The sequence below is a fragment of the Typopeltis vanoorti genome, chromosome 11 (assembly GCF_054136105.1).
Source record: "Typopeltis vanoorti isolate ZY-2024b chromosome 11, IOZ_Tvanoo_1.0, whole genome shotgun sequence".
NCBI lineage: Eukaryota > Metazoa > Arthropoda > Arachnida > Uropygi > Thelyphonidae > Typopeltis > Typopeltis vanoorti.
Window position 1 is genome coordinate 97,059,162 of NC_143559.1, and position 19,741 is coordinate 97,078,902.

Below are 19,741 nucleotides of genomic sequence, written 5' to 3' on the forward strand. Positions count from 1 at the left end.
GAGGCAACCCCCACCCCTCCCTTTTACAGAAGAGATGGATAAAGCTAACGACAAGAGACAGAGAGGAACGCCATAATGGGATTGGATCCGAGTTTCCATTAGAACACCACCACCACCTGTACGTAAATCACCTAACCTTCCTCTTATTTACAAAAGGCAGGGCGAAGCTGAAGGTGTTTTTCCACAACCTGTATTTATGAATGTTTAAAAAAAGAAAAAGAAAGACGATATTGTACAGGGAATAGAAAGAGTGAAACGATTAAGATTTCGAATATAAATACAGGTGAAAATTCGACTTGTAACTGTTGGGGAGAAATGAGTGAAACATCACTGCCGTGCGTAGCCTGCACGGTACATTAATTACGGTGAGTACTGCTTACTCAAGGCAACATTTTGGAACAAAGACTGGAAGGTACAGGACATTCATAGGATTGAGTAAACACGTCTGGAGTCTAATCAGCGCTACCCAACCTCTTTGTTCCAAGGAACAAACACTGTGAGAGACGAATGTCAAAAGTCGAATGTGCATATTTGAACAGGCATGTTAATATTGCAACAAAGGCGGCCACCAGCAGAAAAGGACAGTTGAATCCTGACATCTCTCCCACAAAGATACGATGTGTTTCGTTAAACAGAGTCGCTCGTCCGATTATATTAAGCGAACATGTCACACGACCACGATGTACGAATATCTATTTTATTTTTATTTTTTTTACACACGCACAACACAGTCTACGTGGTTTCACTTTAACTCACGTACGATCTCGTCACGCATCTACAGTAAAACGCGATTAAGGGCGGCTATTTTATGGCAATGTTTAACATGACAGACCATGCAGAGGTGCAATAAATTGCAGGATAAGCATTGTAAATAGGATAATCCATCCGTGAATCATACTGACTGTGCAAACAGTCCCACAAGGGACGTTCTGTGACACTCCATAGCGTTTCTTTAAAAGACATTACAGATAAGTAATTGTATCTTTCTGTTTTCGCCTAATCTGCTGGACAATTTTTTTTTTTTTTATGCGTTGAATTGCACTAGTTTTTCCTCCCAAACTTTTCATTGCTTGGGGGATATTGGAATCGCTTGTTTTTTAATTATTGTGCTTCCGTACTATTAAAGAGCAACAGAATTTGCATGCAAATAATCAACATCATGGCTATCATTCCTCCTACAGACCAAGGCGCCCTCTGTCTACACAACAACGTAATAAATACATCTGATTTTCATTTCAAAACAGTGTTGCATGGAAATGTTACGCCCCGGGTATAATGAACAAAGCGACAAATAATAATAAATAAATAAAAAAACAGCTTCGCGAGCACACACAAAAGAGATCTTAATAACACAAATCACTTCTCTCATTTCCAATTAAGGATTTAAAAATTATAAATATTCGCGGCACAAATTAATAGTTTTAAATTTGTTAAATGGTTCATCTTAGGATTTCGACTGTGAATTTTTATATTTAAATCATCCTTAAACGATATCCTCCTAGGTGTTTGTGTGTGTGTGTTTGTGTGTAGATAGGGGAAATGCATAGCGCCAATCTCTTAATTCCAAATGCCAGATGTCTTCTTGTCTTTCAGAATGATTTCTTATTAACTGTATAAATCAAATATAGGATGTTTACAAATCGCTAAACTGGACGACATTTTATTTATCCCCGTCCATAAACATTGCCGCTGGATCAACAAAACAAACTCGGGGAATGTTAAGAAAAGTGAAGCAATATGTTAGCGGCATGATCCCAATACTGTGCTTACGCCACCCGTCATCTGTGATGTGCATACCAGAGTGGGTCACCTAAATGTTAATAGCCGTTTATTACTTCCAATTGCAATGTACTATTTTTATTATAAACGAGGAGATACAGCTATAGAGAATGGGAGTTTACGGTAGATGATTAACAGGAAGTTCAAATGTCGGTCATTACTAAAATTTCAAAGTGCCTCTATATTTTGAAATTTTAGTAATTCATCTCGTGAAAATACACCAATCAAGCAAGCGAGACACAGCAACCAATTCGTGTGACCTGCTACGTGCACGTTTTTCTTTTTATTTTTTTGGGTTGAGGCGTATTTAGATTCGTTCTGTGAAACATTGTTATGACAACAGTACTGGAAAGAAAAGGGGAAAAAAAAACATAAACGAGTAGCTCCCAAATGAAGAGTGTTGGCGACATTTTGCCAATTAAGTTAAGAATCTTAGATGAAGTTTGATAATTCCGTCTAGGAATCGAGTTCTCCAAACAAAACAATACTTTTAATAACACGACTTATCATTGAAAGAAAGTGCATGTATGCACTTCTTGACTTTAAACCTTACCTTTCGGAGGTCCATATTTAGGCTAATGCTACGATTGTGAAGGTGTGGAGCCGCCGTGAAAATCTATTAACTACCTTCCTTGCTACACAGTTAAAAGGTTCGCGAGGCTGAATTAAAGGGTATCCTGTAGATAATTACGTGGAAAAGGTGCAGTGGTAGGGCAGGGAGCCTTACATGGATGGCTTTAACTTCGTCAGGCTTTGTCACTAATTACTACATCCTGTGCCAATGAAATTGACGGCGGTATAGTGCGAGGGGGCTGATCGATAATTACTTAACGGACGAAGGAACTGGAGTACCGTTTGGACCGACTACACAGCAATATCGTCAAGGTTAACGCAGGAAGAGCGGAGGGGAGACGCGGGGAGGGGAGAGGGAGGAGGGGCTGAAAATACGGTAATCGATCTTTCCTCCGTTGGTTGCACGGAATGTGTCGGGAAAGCATTGCCTCGTGAACCCTCCCCTACACATGGTTTCAGTCACGTCATTTCCTCATTATGGGAACCCAGAAGCGGATAATTTCTTGTTAGAAACAAGAAAGGGGGAAAAAGACAAATGTCATTTACCTTGCTCTTGAATATACGTATGCATACACATGTCACGTTTTACAACAGCGGTAGAGCGTGCGACTAGAGAACTTATCGTATATAAAAGATCCTTTCCTTCCGGTCAAAACATGTCTGTATGAGTAATTCCTATTTAGAACAATGACAAGTCTAAAAAAAAAAAAAAAATTAGTGAAATACTTATGAGTAGATTGGTTTTTCCACTGCAGTCGAAAACGAAATGGAACACGTTAATCCTCACAATAATTAAATTTATCTGCTGGAAATTAAACAGGAGGAGAAAAACCGCCATGTTTGACGGTAATGTATTTTGGCAACAACCCAAAGCACAATAATCACAACAACAAAGCCAGGAAAAACGATGGTAGATTGCATCCTTCCGTCTTGAGTTCTTTGCACGACACAGTCACTGATTGCCCAGCTTGAATTCTAGAAGAGTAACCACCTTAATGGACTGCACGTCTTTAAATATCTTAAAACGAGGTCTAATGGTAGCGAGTGTGCGAACATTTAAGCCTTTTATAAAGGAACGTGTATCATGAATTAAAGAAACGGTCGAATGATTATTCAGGAATATGCCAATTCTACAAAATCGAGTCCAATCCCAGTGTGTCTCCGCCTTTCCCTCGCCGTTATCCATTCCGTTTCGGAACTACTGTATAATCAAGTTTCTGAGCGCGGTGTGTGACCATGCATGTAAATCATACAGCTAGCTGCAGTGTATCAGGTTTTCCTTTCTTACGATACCTTTTAGAATTCAGTAAATTACTGGAACGTTCGCGGCGAAACTGTGCTGAGAAAATGATTTAACAGTTGGCGTGTGTCTGAGACTTCCTACTCTGGCAAGGCACAACTGATGTTGATCCTTCCGTACTTGCACTCTGCCAGATCGCTGTATTATGTAAATAAACGGTGTGCTGTCATGAATTATTCAGCACACTGGGACCATCTGGCTGACATCGCCTTAGCGACGTCACGTGACCTATACGCAATCAATTACATATTAAAGTGTCAGAAGCTAACACGTGTGCAGCTTCCCAAATCACTTTTGGAACTGTATATCGCGGAGCGCCGGGCGACCTCAAAGGAGCACAGGCCAAACTGACAAGCACCTGCACGCTTTTCACGACCATGGTCACGTTACGGTCCGGTAACCCTAAATGCGATCTGCGACAGGACGAAGGATGTTAACAGCAAAAACAAACAAGCACACACGAAATAATTCACCAGCTACGCTTCCGATTCGAAGAAAGGTTATTTAAGAATCAAATTTGCAAATTGTTCTACTTCCGTTTCTTTTATTGTGCCCTTCCGAAATCCATCACTCACCCTTCTCAGTTGGGTGCTTCGCATTAATAAACCAACGGATTTATTTGAATGCATTCTAAGTTGCGTGTGTATGAAAAGAGGGGGCTTATTTCTTCTCTCTCACACACGTCTTAGGGAACAATTCACACCGTGATCAAAATCCAATTTATTACGACTACTTATAAAGCTGCCTAACTTCTTCCTGACGAGTTTGGCGTACGTCACCAACATCCACTGACAGGAATTGTAATTTAAAGAGACAAATAAAGTGGCAACGTCCATTTTAACAAAGAATGAGCGGGGAACTATTTTCCGACTTTTTTTTTTTTTTCCTTCACCGGTATATCCTTTCTAGCAGATAAGGTAAGACGACAGCTTTCTGCCTCTCTCTCGCCGCCTCCCCCAACTTCCCCCATCTCTCTCTCTCTTTCTCTGTGTGTGTGTGTGTGCTCCTGTACTTTGCCGTCACTAATTTACGAGCCGCTACAAGATAACGCCACCAGTGCCATCAGTTCTGCATGGGTGATCCCCTTCAATGACTTAATGACACGCCCTCTCTCTCTTTCGCTTCCTCGCCTCTCAGGACGGTCCTATAAGCACGCTGCCATCGTTTACGCCGTCCATGACCATCGGGGCGTGACCTGGAGACGACCTAAACTCGGAGCCGCAGGCAACTACAACCGGCCCAGTATAGCGTTCAGGTTTAGTTGTGCTGTCAAAGTAATTGCGGTCCGTTTCTCCTGGTGCCTTTTATCTGCTGACACGTCTGACGAAGAACGCGCTTGGGTGGATTTTTATACTTCCTCTCTCTCTCTCTCTCTTTCTGTATATGTGTTTTCCCCTTCCTTCTGAAAGCCTACTCTTCTCTACCCGCCCCTCTTGAAAATGATTCCTTGTTACAAATAAGGCTGGCCTTTATTATCTGTCTGAAAAAGCCTCACAGAGGGAACAAGACTTCGCTACACGGCACAGTAGCAGGAATAGGGAGCCAGTGAGGCGAGTACGAATGGGCGTTCAAAGAATCAACGGGTAACCCGACTCCAAAAACGACAGCGATATCTGAAATGACTTGCTACATCGGGAGCTTGAGTGGATGAGAAGGGGAGGGTATGGGGGTTTGCAGGGAGGGAGGAAGGGAGAGGAAATCACACAACAACAACATCCTTATCGCTATATGGACCTGCCTCGATGTCTGTGCGTGCGTGTGTAGCCGATAATCCGCACCCCACAGAGCTTAAATAAAGAGATGAGAACCGCCACAGAAGATCAACTGGTTTGGAAATCCTCTAGACCTAAAGTGCACCAGGATAATGAAAGTACACGATACTGAACAATCTCAAGTAGCTAAGAAAAGAAGAGGGGGGGGAAGAAAAAAAAAGTATGTTTGCCCAACCAGACCATGAGATTTTCAGATAGGAATGTTTTTTTTCCCCTCAATTTTTAGACATTTTTACTCCTAAGAATTTTTAGTAAAGACTTACATGATATGGGGTTACTGTATAAAGATATATAATTCATAAATCTACACAATTTTTAATATAAAAATGTCTTCGAATTTTATTTATTAATAAATACGGTGAAATACGAAATAGTTTCCATATGTATTAATATAAGATGCCTTTCGTTATTGTGAACAAATCCTTCAGTATTCAAAAGAACAAAATTTACGGTGATGGAGGATATCAGTTTATATTAAGATCATAATAAATTAATTTAAAAGTAAAATCGTCAAAATATTCGTTTGAAATTCAAAAGGTAGGTGTATATTTCGTCTGCCAAACGAAAAAAATAAAAGAAAATGACTCAAAATTTGTCAAGTTACGTATTTTTGGTGTAATGTACAATTTTATTTGAGCAGAAAATACCCAGATATGAGAGAGTGAGCTAATAAGCAGCATTTTTTTTTTTCCTGCAGTAATTTGTTCTTTGGCTGAATAAAATCGTGTTTTTAACTCAATAAGAAAAAATAAATAAAAATCTAAATATCTTCAAGGTAAATTTTTCAAATACCAAGAAAACTCGCTTCTACCCTTAAGATCAGGCACATGTAGTAGTGGTCAATATTTCTCCACGTAGAGATAAAGAGATGAGCAAAAAGATTGGCAGAATATTAAATATTCAAAACTGCATGGCAAAGAAAACATTTCTTTTGTTGTGGTTTCATGAAATCGTTCAGAATACGGAAAGCCCTATTCATGCAGAAATCACCACGTATTCTTGACAGCAAGCCAACTAGTTTTTTCAAAATATTTGGGGGGAAGGGGATTCAACTAAGAAGAACAAAGTAACGAAACGGTAGATGGGAAATTATTTTCTAATATGCATTTTAAATTCGCATTAGAGGTGTAACAACAAACAAATGATGCGTTATCGATGTTTTTAATAACAATTTTTTTCTTTAAATTAACAGATTTTAACCCAAAATTTTGGAATGGGTGTGGGTGGAGGGTCGGTCTGTACCCTCGGTGGTCACTGAAAGCCCATAGTTATCAATGACTGTTTTTTGGGACGGAAGTACGACAAATAACTGCCGCCATATCGTGATCCTAACCCCAATACTCGTATTGTTACAGTGAGTTCTACGGGCGATGTTTTTTCTGAAGGGTGGGGGTTAAAAACTCCTACTTGGCTTTCTAAAGATAGTTCAACTTGAAAATACCAAGAAAAAAAGAAGTTCCTCTAGTATGCGACCGAAATAATCATATGATGTTCTTTGTTCTTGCGGCCTAGCATTATGGAACAAGAAACGTTGCTACAAGTGATATCTGTCAGTTTCAAGAAAATAATCGGAATGTAATAATCATAATTATCGAAGATGCCTTCAGTTCTACCATGGCATAACAGAAAAACAGAAAAATGAAAACGAAAATTTCATCATCTATTATGATGAGTACCAATTGGCTATTTTCAGATACTTTAATAAGAAGATTTCCCATTAGTTTTAAAAATTCTCATTAATGTATTCTTTTATTTACGCTAGTCCGAGATTTAGAATCGGTATCGAAATCTACAGGTAGTCAGATATTCATCCAAAATCTCATCATCTTTGCTAGACAAATTTTTCTTTTATGAATCTCCATAATACATTAACCTAAGTGAAAAGATTAGTCTTGCAAGTCATTTTTATGAAGAACACTCACAAAGTCCAATTACGACGTTCGAGCCGAAAAGACACCGAGTCAGTAGCGGAACAAATTAATAGGAAATGCCTGAGGGATGAGAATTCATTAGGAACCCTGGTGAAGCTGCGACAGGATCAGCAAGATGGCAGCGGATTTATTTTATAGGTTAAAAAGAAACAAAGGAAATCAAAACCGGACGGATATAAAAATGATAAGCGACCTGGGAAAAAGAAAATTGAATAGAAACATTGACACTTCAGGTAAAATTGAGGAGTTAGTGGATGTTTGTTGTTATCATCAGTAAAATAGATGGACAGGCTTATAAAGTGTGATGAAGTTTGCGATACCAATGACAACGTCCTTTGAAGGCAGCCATGTGGCCGTGAGCGAATCCTCGCCTAGATTGTAAAAATTAGTCTACAAACTTTCCGATAAGCCTTCGTATATATCTCAATGCAACCATGCACCGAGCACTCTTCCTTATTAATCTGAATTTTTTTTTCCTCGCCGAATTCCTATTAACAGTAAGAAAATAAAAGTGTAATATCAGAACCACCAGTCGGTTTCAGTGAATTTGTGAAATAGGAATTATTGATGAACACGCGCCATTTCTCCGTTGCAATCGACATTTCTTGGCAGTTAATCTTCTGAGGATGAGCAAGGAATTGACGGCAACGCAAATTGACAGGTGATGGCCAATTTATATGTAACGTCACTAGGCCCGAAAATGGGAATATTTTTATCGCTCCCTAAATAGTTTTCTCGAGAGAAATCTTTTCGATCTTAAGTAATAGTAGCCATCATGATGAAAAACGTCATTTCACACCAGACATTTTGGATTAAAGATTATCTGTTTTAAAAACGTGTCTGTTTTATAACAATGAAAGGCCATTCTTGTGTCAAATTTAGATGTTTCTCATTCGCCGGTGAAATTTTATTTTCAGAATAGCTATTAGGCATCAAAACTCTTTATCTCTGAATAACCTTTGTGACGAATTCAACGACGTTTGCAATACCATAAAAAAAAAAATCTTTTAACGACATTATTCCAATGAGATACGAATAGTAAAGAAATCGCTGGATTTCTCCATTCACTTCTTGCTAAGTTTAAAAGAGCTATTTTTAATAACTGAATTTAAATTCATGATAGCACGGGAAATTCATGATAGCATGGACGAGAAATTATATTCTTGTTTTAATCCTAGTGTAAACAAACAGATTTTATTTTCAGAATAGCTATTAGGCATCAAAACTCTTTATCTCTGAATAACCTTTGTGACGAATTCAACGACGTTTGCAATACCATAAAAAAAAAATCTTTTAACGACATTATTCCAATGAGATACGAATAGTAAAGAAATCGCTGGATTTCTCCATTCACTTCTTGCTAAGTTTAAAAGAGCTATTTTTAATAACTGAATTTAAATTCATGATAGCACGGGAAATTCATGATAGCATGGACGAGAAATTATATTCTTGTTTTAATCCTAGTGTAAACAAACAGTTTGCGAGTGAAGTATCTTCACGACTAAGCTACTTCTTAGACTTCACGTCAATCACCTTGCTATCCCATAATGCAACACACACTTCCTTTTGTGGACATTGCTATGAATTTCTCGAACTTGATATAAATGGGAGATATATCCAAGAAAACACCAAGACTAAATCATTGCTGAATTCATATATTTGCCATACACAAGTAGAAAAATGGTATATCACAATATTTTTAAAATACTTTGAATCAGAGAAGTTGTAGGAAGTTCTTTCACTTGGTTAATCAAGTAAATTATAATAGACAAAAAATATATATACATTCTTGTTGTAATCCTATACCCAAGCATAAACAAAGATTGCGTATGAAGTACCTTCCCAACTAGGCTACTTGTATATAGAGGCTACTGACTTCAGCAATTGCCGTATATGAAGTTTATAGTTAATGTTAAAAAAAAATAAAAAAAAAAGTAAAATCGTTTAAAATTAATTTTAGTGAGATTACCTTTCTCAAATAACAAATATTAATTATATTTACACTCTTAATAAACTTAAATTGTGCAAAAAATATAAAATAAAATAAATACAGCAGACAGTAGTCTATTATAAAAAGCTTAGGCACCACTGTTTTAAGCAAGGCAATTCAAAGTCATCTAAACATAAAAACCTTTTATTTTTTTCCCCAATCAGGACTTACCTTCTAAAACTGTAGCTAGGATAATGTTAATGAAATTCAGTATAATTTTTGATTGGCTTAAAGAAGACAATTCAAACTATGCCTCAACAATCAGTTTTCCTACACTCCTTTTCTGCACGCATTTAGAAACATATAATAATGCGACTTAAGGAAACAAAGTTCAATATCGTTTCAAAATATGTTTTATGAGTGATATTTATATATAAAAATTTAAAAGAAACAGATTTAACATTACTTGTGGGAGTTTTCTCTCCTAAAAAACGCCCACAAGTAATGAATATGTTACTGTAAAAGCCCGAAAAAGGTTTGTAAACGCTTCAATTTCGATAAATGTTAGCATTTACCAACACCAACTGGTAAAAGACCGGTTACAGTGCGAGTATAGACGAGTGTGAGCGACTACGATCTAGACTAAGTTTGTTTTTGTGCTAATACATTTTACGTTTTTTTTTATTATTATTTCCTTCATGAAAATGAGTGATATTGTGCGAAAAAAGTTTTATGATCTTTTGAGTGAATCAAGGAATAATAAGAGGGATAACAACTTTTATTTACCAAGTGAGAGATACAATTCTCTGTTGAGTGAAGTGAAAAGAAACTAAAAGTGCTCAAGTAACACAATGTTGGCAACATGGATGGAAACAAACAACACAACAAAGTGGTCGGAAGGATGGGTTTAGGTTAAGTAAATAAGTTACTTTTATTTTATGAACATTTTCTTACAATGCATTAATTAAATGTAGTAAAATAATAAAGCAGCTATGTTTAATATTATTCTAGACATTATGTTTCAAATTTAAATTGTAAAATTTAAAGGTAAATTATTATAATGTAAACAAAACGGGCTTTTACCAATTGGTGTTGGTAAAAGCCCGAAATAGAAGCGTTTAGAAGCATTTTTCGGACTTTTACCATCTCACTATGGTAAATGCTAAGATTTACCACTTTTCGGGCTTTTACAGTAACATATACATTAAACATAATCATATATATGGAAAAATACATATTAATACAAAAAAATATAAATAAAGTGATTCATCTACTGCTGTGGAGAAAGAGAGAAAGGGAATAGAAAAACAGGAAGGAAAAACGAGAACAGAGAAAGGGAAGAGGAAGAGACAGATAGAGAGAGAGACCAGCTGAATAAAATGCCGAAGGACATAATACTGAATTCCGTGGACATTCACATTAAGATTAATGCAGAGGCAACTAGGTGTATCATACTGATCCCTAAGATATGCTTACCGGTCGGTCTATGGGTTTTTTTTCGAGAAAAGTCCTTTTCGCTTCCGTCCTAGACTAAACTTCAGGTGAAAAGGACCATAAAGTGTACGCTCACGCTTTAGAATTATCAAAAGAAAATATTTTTGCATTGAGTTGTAGGATCAAGGTGCTAATTTAATATAGATTATTTGCGTTAAAAGGTAAAGAGCTTATCTGCAGATAAGCTCTTTCCCTATCGTTGGTAACGTTTTCTAGACTTTACCGTATCCTGCGAGAGAGATCCCCTTTTTTGTGCTTGAGATGCTCTCATGAAATACTTTAAGAAATGAATAAAAAATATCATAGCGACATAAAAAGAAAAACTTCCTTGAAAGTAAAAAGCAAAGAAGCAGTACGTTTCACATGCCAAAAAAAGAAAAAAAAAGGCTTAGCCACCAGCACCAATCTTTAAGCCAATAGATTGAGAAATGATAGCGTATTAATTAAACTGTGATAAAACTTAAATACGATTTTACACCGTACTTTGCGGCTGGAGTAAGAGAAAATAAGACGGGCATTTAAGTGACATCCAACAAATAGCAAGCAGTGTACACAGCAAATGGCCTTAATCCATTTAATTGATTTAGCTGAGAACTTAAGCAGGTGCAGGCAACTGAATTAGCAGCATTGCTGCCGATTCAGTTAATGCACTCAATATTGTAGAAAAGAATAATATTATTTTAAGAAAGGACGGAATTCTCAACCACCGGAAGAGATTGTGAAGTAAAAAATGGAAGTTGCTAACATATCTATCCTTCGAATATTTAAAACAAACAAACAAAAAAAGTATGAGGGATTACAGTCCTCTTTTGATTATAATTAAACTGCTACTTAACAACGTCAGATTATTAGACCTCACAACCACAACATCTATAATATTTTAATGTGATAGCGGGTTATTTATCGTACGTTTTACACATTCATTCTATATCCTTATATTTAGTCCGTCTGTAGAATTCTTCATTTCTCTGAACTACTTGATCGATTCTGATTACATTTGGTATAAGAGAACCTTACTGAGCAGTATCAGCAAAACTTCCGCTTTTATATACGATGGTTGTCTAAGTTTTCCAATAACGATCATAACAGTTAAGGTACTGCTCCCAAGTTTAGCCATGTTCACCTAAGTAAATAATCTCTTCTCAGTAGGAGTGCTTAAAAGGGACAAATTTCCCAGATTCAATCAACCTAAATAATCAATTCACGCAGCTAAATAACGTGCTCATTTTAGTAGTAGTTGAATTCCACTCCATTTTTTAGATGATCAAAAATTAACCCATTGAACCAGGAGCGATGTTGCTTGTTCGTAAGTACCACGTGGCAATTAAACAAATCAACAGTTTGGTTTCGAAAAAGATTTTATCTTATTTTTGAAAATGAGAATCCTTGAAATTATTTTCGGTATTATATCACGACTACCGTCGTTTCTATATGAAGATACCATCTGAAAAGTATCATCTTGAAGACATATCATTATACAAAATACATCGCCAAGAAGCTACTAAACAAGTCAAATGGCTCTTTCTATGCCTGAGTCATTGCAACTCTACTTTTATCGATTGCACATTTCTTCAAGTTCTTTCAATCCAACGATTAATCTTATTGCAAATCAAACTCCAAAGTCATTGACATAATCGTTTATTGAGACACCATTAGTGATTTTTTACTCATGATTGCAGTTTTCTGAAGCAATAATGCCCGATCTTAAGCAATGATCCATCTGCTGGCAAACTGCCATTTTCTCCTATCTTTTTCGATTACTCTAATGATCTCTACGGGATGTTTCTTAACTTACGATAACTTTGCATGTTATGACTTTGTCATTATCTTTCGGTCAATCACCATCTACATTCCGCTTGAAAGTTTACACCATTAATTGAAATTTCCGGACTAGGAAGGAACTACCCATTTTGTTTGCCCTTTGAATATATGACGTTTAGTAGACATCAGTGAAGTTCCCTGTGGGAAACGTGAAGCGGAATCGTTCACCACGCTGCAAAGTCATCTTACTTGACTGTAGAACTTGGTTAATGGCAGGTGCATCCTAAATTTCGAATCTTGGCGATAGCATAAGTAGTTTACGTGATGAGATATTATGTTGTATTTAGATGTACCATTCTTGTCCAGTTCCTATATTCCATTAGGATTATTTTACTAGTTTATAACTGATTAATAATTGAACTACAAGTGGTATTAAGGAGGAATGAGAAAGATTAAATTAAATGTAAAGATCAGAGTGGCCCAGCAGTATAATAGACAGCAATTTCGCTTTGCAACAAACAGTGGGTTTGATTCCCACCGAGGACGCAGGTTTGTGAGACTTATCCTTGCTCAAAATGAGACTACAACCAGCACACTTTCTAGAGGCCCGATGCGGCTAGTAAAAGGCCACGTTTTGGTCTCTAGAAGCAGGAATGTTCATCTAATCTTAGTCAAAACCAAAATATAGCACTTAATGTGTTACAGGTTTTCAATCTTTCGTAAGATGGATATTATTTAGTTACAGATTTTAACTTGTATTAAATTTAAAACCTTGAGATAGTTTTAATCCGATTATATTCATCGTGACGGGGTCTAAGACTTTGTAAACCTTGAAAAGTGTATGATTGTCCCAAATGGGATGATTACCCATAGGGTGGGACCTGATGAACGTGGAATCTTCATGAATGTGCTTTCATGAAGATTCCACAGATTTCGCTAGCAATTTTGAAATATTGTTACAGGACATTATTTCAGTTTCTAAGAATATATATTTACAAAATTCCCCTAGTAAAATAATGGATTAAAAAAAGCCTTAATGTTAGCATCAAATGAGGTGTTAACATAAAGAATGATGCCTGTTTGGACATGCATCATTTGGACTAGTAAATAAATCAGACCACAAGTTAGAAACTGGAAAACACCATGCGATAGAAAAGAGGAGGGAAGATCAAGGACTGATCTTCTTGATATCTCAAATAGTTTGGACTAGTAAATAAATCAGACCACAAGTTAGAAACTGGAAAACACCATGCGATTGAAAAGAGGGTAGGAAAATAATATCAAGAAGATCAAGGAATGTAATCTAACAGACGGCAGTGCGCCAGTGGATTGAAAACTAAGAGATACAGATTTTAGAATATGAAGAACTTTTAGAACTAGTTCAAAGAGAGACACACACAAAAATAAATGCTTTAGAGATTTTTTGAAAAATTGTCAATGGAGCTCCAAGTGCATTAAGAGTTCCTTCCTTTTTTTTATTGTTATTTATACAACTGAAAAAAAAAAAAAAACTCACCACGCTGCCAAAAAAGTAATTTTGATCCTAAGAATGCGATTTAGTATATTATATATATCCAATTGACCAAAAAAACTTTTCAAACGTGAATAGAATACAGATGTTCTGTTATATCTCTTGCGGCACTTTTCGTACTAACTGAAGCGCATAAAATGTCCTTTTATTTTGATCTCTGGCAGTAGTCTAGAAATATTTCTTCATTATTTACCTACCATTTGTTTCTTTTAATATTCTAGTAATACAGTTCTTCAATGGGTTAACTGCTAAAATAGGATTAAAGTATTAAATAACAGAATCTGATAAGTGAAAAACTTAATTCAATTAGGTTTAATTTGAATCTAATTTTACCTCGTTTGGTTTTTCTAGAAGTTAATATAATTATGAACAAAATTTCACGGATCGCTGGACTGTATAACGAATAATAACCAACCATTGTTTATTGTTGTTTTACACTATCTATTACCAACTTGTTGTTTGATTATTTCTGAGGGCTCGATGCACAGCATAAGTAATGTATCCTTGCACTAAAAAAGTTGAATAATTAACCTGGCATGAATACGCAACAAATTGTTGGTCGAGAAAGGCGTTTTTATATGCAGGGGCATTCATTGTCGAATCTTTAATCTTGCGATAAAAGTTTGTTATTAAGAACGTACTATAGGCGTAATAAGGAAGAAAAAAAAAACATAAATGAAACATCCTTGGGGACTGATTATTGGGGTTGGCAACGCAGCCAGCCAAATAATCGTATGATTACGTGTAATACTTCATCAAGAAATCGATTCTAATTAAAATGTCGTTCTAATAGTGTGGGTGCATATGTGATGAAATATACAAGCAGATAATAGCAGACTTAAGATAAAAAATTAACTTAAAAAAAAGTTGTGATTTTGCACACGGGAAAGATGGCAAAAATATGCATGCATTTTGGAAAACTATATGGAACTAAATGCAGTACAAAGAAATAAATTGATGCAATGAAAATTATGCAGAATTACTACTGTGGAAAGAGGCGGTACTTTTTATTTATTTATTATTATTTTTTTTTTTTTCCTGACCAGCAAGAGTTACTGTCGCGCCTTACATCGAACAGAATCTACCAGGGCCAAAGGCATAATGGACTGAAGAAACGGATGAAAGACGTGAGAAAAATGCACACTTGCAACTACTGCCTGCGTAATTGTTAGGAAAATTGACACAAACGCCATTTCAATAGGAAGAATATGACTTAGCAAATGAAAATTGATATATTTCTATCGGGTAATATGAGAGAGGGAGAAGAGTCGGAGAAAAACAAATTTGAATGCAACTGGGAAATGATAAGGTGTAAAGAAATTTTTCCCAGACTAACAGACAGCTAAAGATTGAATAAAGTTTAAGTTATAGAAACAAAAAAAAGAGCATCTAAGATGTTGTGAACTTTATAAAATGAAATTTCTGCCTTCATTAGAAAACCAATGAAATTTCTACAATGTACAGTGGATAATGAACATTAAAACACCGTTAATATTCAAGAATGAATATTTGGCGTTTTGACAATTAATAGAAAAATCAAATATTCCAACAAAATAGACGTGACAAATTCTTAAAGAACAGACAGTTGACAAATACAAGAACGTTAAAGAAAGGACCGGTAAAGGCAAGTAAAGAATGAGAAAATTGAAAATGAGTAGATGACAAAGACTTTACTTTCAGCACAGTTTAGGCAAGGTTAAAAAAAAAAAATTTAAAAAAAAAAATAATAATAAAAAATAGCTGGATGAGATAAACCACAGCGTAGGGAAAAAATGGCTGTGCACACGCATTAATGAAAAAAAAAAAGTGACTGTGAATGATATATTTAATAAAGCAACCATTTCATGACATAAAAACCTGGAAAAGAAAAAAGTATCACAGTCAAAGTGTGTGTTTTTCTTGTTTCCGGAATCGCCTAACTGCTAATCCTGTAGGAAATTTGACCATTATCAACAAGATCTTTATTATTTATTTATTACTTTTTTTTTTCAACTTAACTAAGCTATTAAAACCACTGGTCCGGTTCTCACACGTAAATAATAGCAATGTCTGATTATCTAGTCATCAAACATATGACAACTAAAAAAAAAAAAAGGAGAAAAAAAATGTCTGTGGGATCTATTAATCGCCGTTAAAAATAGCTTGACTCTTTCGATCAGGACCAGTGGGATGACTTCCTCTTCGGTGCCAGATATTAAAATTCGGAGTTGTTAAGCAAATATGACTTCTGTATAAAGCGAAGTGACTTTGCTGAACAGAGACAGGCACTTGTTATTACTGCTCCTTCACCAACACGGATATTTAGATGAGTAATTTAACCGATAAAGTACATACCACTTCACCACCGATGCTCAGCTTTGGCACTAATTACAATTAAGCTTTCGGCTTCTCTGCAATCACGGCGACGTGACGTGGTTTATTTATTCCACGACTCTTGTGGGAGTATGTGTCCGTGTCGGCGGCTGATTTAAGACAGGTTCTAATGACATTTCAAACAGTCGCTCTGTTCCCAATACGTGCACGGAGCGTCTTGCCCATCACCAGAACCGAAGCACAGGAGCTGATGACGTTACCTCAGCTTAATAATGCTTTCACCCCCCCCCATCGCTCCGTTCACCCCCAACCCCCCTCCCCCTAAAATCGATAGAATGTGCTCTCTCTCCTTCCTTTTCATCTCTCTGCTCAGCTCAGCTGTATCCTCTCCCACAAGCGACCGGCGTTAAAACGCGTTTTCTGCTTATACAAGCTGAAAATGGTGCCCGCTTCTTTGCACTATCTCCAATAATCTTCTGGCTCGCTTCCAGGGTTTTGTTGCCTGCCGTCCTTTCTTCGCCCAACACAAAGACATATTGAGTCCCGCTGTTTCTTTGCTTGCGATGACAAAATAAAAAATCAAGGAGGAGAAAAAAAAAAAAAAAAAAAAAAGAAGGAAAAGGTTAAGATAGAGAGAAAGAGAGAAAACGATGGGAAAGACAAAAATAATCCACTTACAGTAGATGATCTATAGCAGGCGAGTGCCAGCACTCGGAAAAGGATGAAAAGCGTAAGAGGGTACTTACGTGTCTGTCTTCCGCGCTATGAGCTGCGATGGAGAATCGATGGATTTCCATGGCAACCACGATGGAACCCCGACAGAGAAAACAATGCCGGAAGAAAGAGATGATACGGGAGAAAGTTAGTGGTTATCTTCTGTGGATGTTCTTTCTAGCCAGTGCAATCTCGGGAGCTCTCAGAGACAGGGCTGTTTTATCCGCGCGCAACCGCTTTCAGACGTACTCATCCGTTTGCTGCCAGTTACTTACAGATATCAGTGTCAGGAACAAAGGGAGGGGAAAGCTCGAAAAAGAAGAAGGAGAGACAGAAAGAAAGAGTAGAACTTTGCTATCAAGCAAAAGAAAATTCTTAGTAATAATGACATGACTAACATTTCAAACGGTTCTTTGGATGTTGCGTCCATTAATATTTAAACATTATTGTACCATCTATGACCAACAAAAGCACTTGGCAATAAAAATATCTGCCAAAAATAACGAGACGGGGGGGGGGAGGGGAAGGAAATCGATAAACTTAATATTGAATTCCGAGAGAGAGAGAGAGAGAGAGAAAGAATACGTCTTGTGTTCGGAGCAATTTTGATTTCCGAAATGCGATTAAAAGTGCGACGCGAAGCTCTGAGATTCCCCAAGAAAACACTGCCAGATTTTTTTTTATAAACTATGAATTAATAATGATAAAAAAACGAAAGTTTATAAATCAATAACGTTTTAATAACTGTCATCTATGATGCAAAACAATTAATTAGTTACAAGCTACAGGGTCGTTCACAATTTACGTTTCCGTCAAGATCTAAAAAGGGGGATTGTATGTCCGATTGTAATCCAAACCTATTTTTTACTATCTCATGAAGTATTTTCTTTTAAACATTCAAGCAATTAAAATAATGTAAACATGTTTACAACTTATTCGGTTAAAAAATAACGGAAGTCTGGCTGCCAAATATATATTTTTTTATTTCTTTTTATTATGCAGTCATATTTCCAAACTAAACAATGTAATAATGTTTGCTTTACTAATATAAGTTTCACTGTTTGGCTGACTTTTTTTTACGTTACGAGTTGCCTTGGTATTGTAACAAAAAAGAACACCTACTGCCGCAATTTAGTTTGGAAATGAGGACATTTATCAGCCAAACTTCCATTATTAAAAATAAAATAAAGAGATGAGCATATTCACCGAAGTAGAAAGAAATTAGACTCGGTGAGCAGGCGTATACGGAACGGATGAAAGAGTACCGTAGTTTGTGAACGACCCCAGGCCCTATTAACAAGTATCAATAATGTACATATAAGACTGTAAAGAAATCTCATCACATAAATTTACTTTGTGATTAAAATAGTTAGCAGAATAGATGAGTCTATTTAGCCATTTTTATCCCCTAAATTGTTCTATTCACATTTGAAAGTTTTTTTTTTCATTAAATGTTCAACAAGAATGGTTACCATTAATTTTCAAATACCTTATCGAATGATCTCCAGTTTCTTCCCAATTAAAGTATTGAATGACTAAAAAAAGTTCTATTGAAGTATCACAAAAAGAAAAGCCATTAAATCAGTCAACAAGGCAAAATTATTCCATAAAAAATCGAAGCCTAAATAAATGAGAAATCACTAAAGCGAAAAAAAAATCTGGAACAAATAACTTATTAAGCAGAAACGAAGAAAGAACATGTAACAACCATTTGGTTTTTCATTTATATTCTCCATAAAATTACTAAGCATCAATAAATTTATAGTTCGTATACGTCTTTCTTGTGGAAGGTGACTTTAGCACTTCTCAGAGAATACACCTGCAATTTCAAAAAAATCTTCAACGACCATGCAAAATAACATGAAAGGATGCATATGAAAAGCTTCAATGAGTGTCAATATTACTTGATTCTATACTACTATTTCCATCAACTTCCGCTCTTATAAACCTACTCTCCTGTTCCACATTATGTAGAGCATCCAATACGGTAACTACAGTATATAATAATAATAATAAAAAAAAAAAAAACGCAAGATTTCTGCTAGCTAAAAATTCTTTAAGGCAATAAATATTATCAATTACATATTTTCAGAGCCTAATGTTTCATTAATATTTCATGCACAATTTGCGTGCAATCTCCATTTTGATGTACGTTTATCCCTTTCGGGAGAAAAAAAAAAAAAAAAAAAAGAACCTTAACTCGAAATTCATATCTCAATAAAGTGAATATAAAGGGTTTGTATAAGAGGGCCAATTTAAATTGTAAATTTCTTTATCGGCTACCATGAACACAGAATATGATAATCGTGATCTCTGCGAAATTTCGATGGCATTGGACGATGCATAAAAGAATAAGTACGCGAAAGAAATCAATATTTACAGTAGATCGCACACTCAAAGCAGTATTGCCGAAGACGATTATAGTAAACTCACAGATGCTCAAAATCGCCTTAACACATTATACGAGGATTCTGCATTTACTAAATAATGCCAAGCACCGTGCACTAGCTCTCCTAATCAATTACGTATGGAGAACCCTTAAGCGGATGCATTTATCATGGACGTAGGCTGAAGTTTGGAGTTCTTCCTCTCCCTTTTCTCCCTCACAACACACACAAAAAAATGATTTTAAGAAAAATGCGG

General features: G+C 36.1%; 1 protein-coding gene across 1 annotated transcript in view; it reads right to left on the bottom strand.

Annotated features, from left to right (window-relative positions):
* LOC150101863 (transducin-like enhancer protein 4) overlaps positions 1–19,741 on the bottom strand; it is a 150,184-nt gene that overhangs the window by 23,162 nt on the left and 107,281 nt on the right. The window contains exon 8 of the mRNA XM_090400956.1: positions 17,131–17,153. Within this exon, the coding sequence (XP_090257082.1) occupies positions 17,131–17,153 (23 nt within the window). The remainder of the gene's footprint in view (positions 1–17,130; positions 17,154–19,741) is intronic.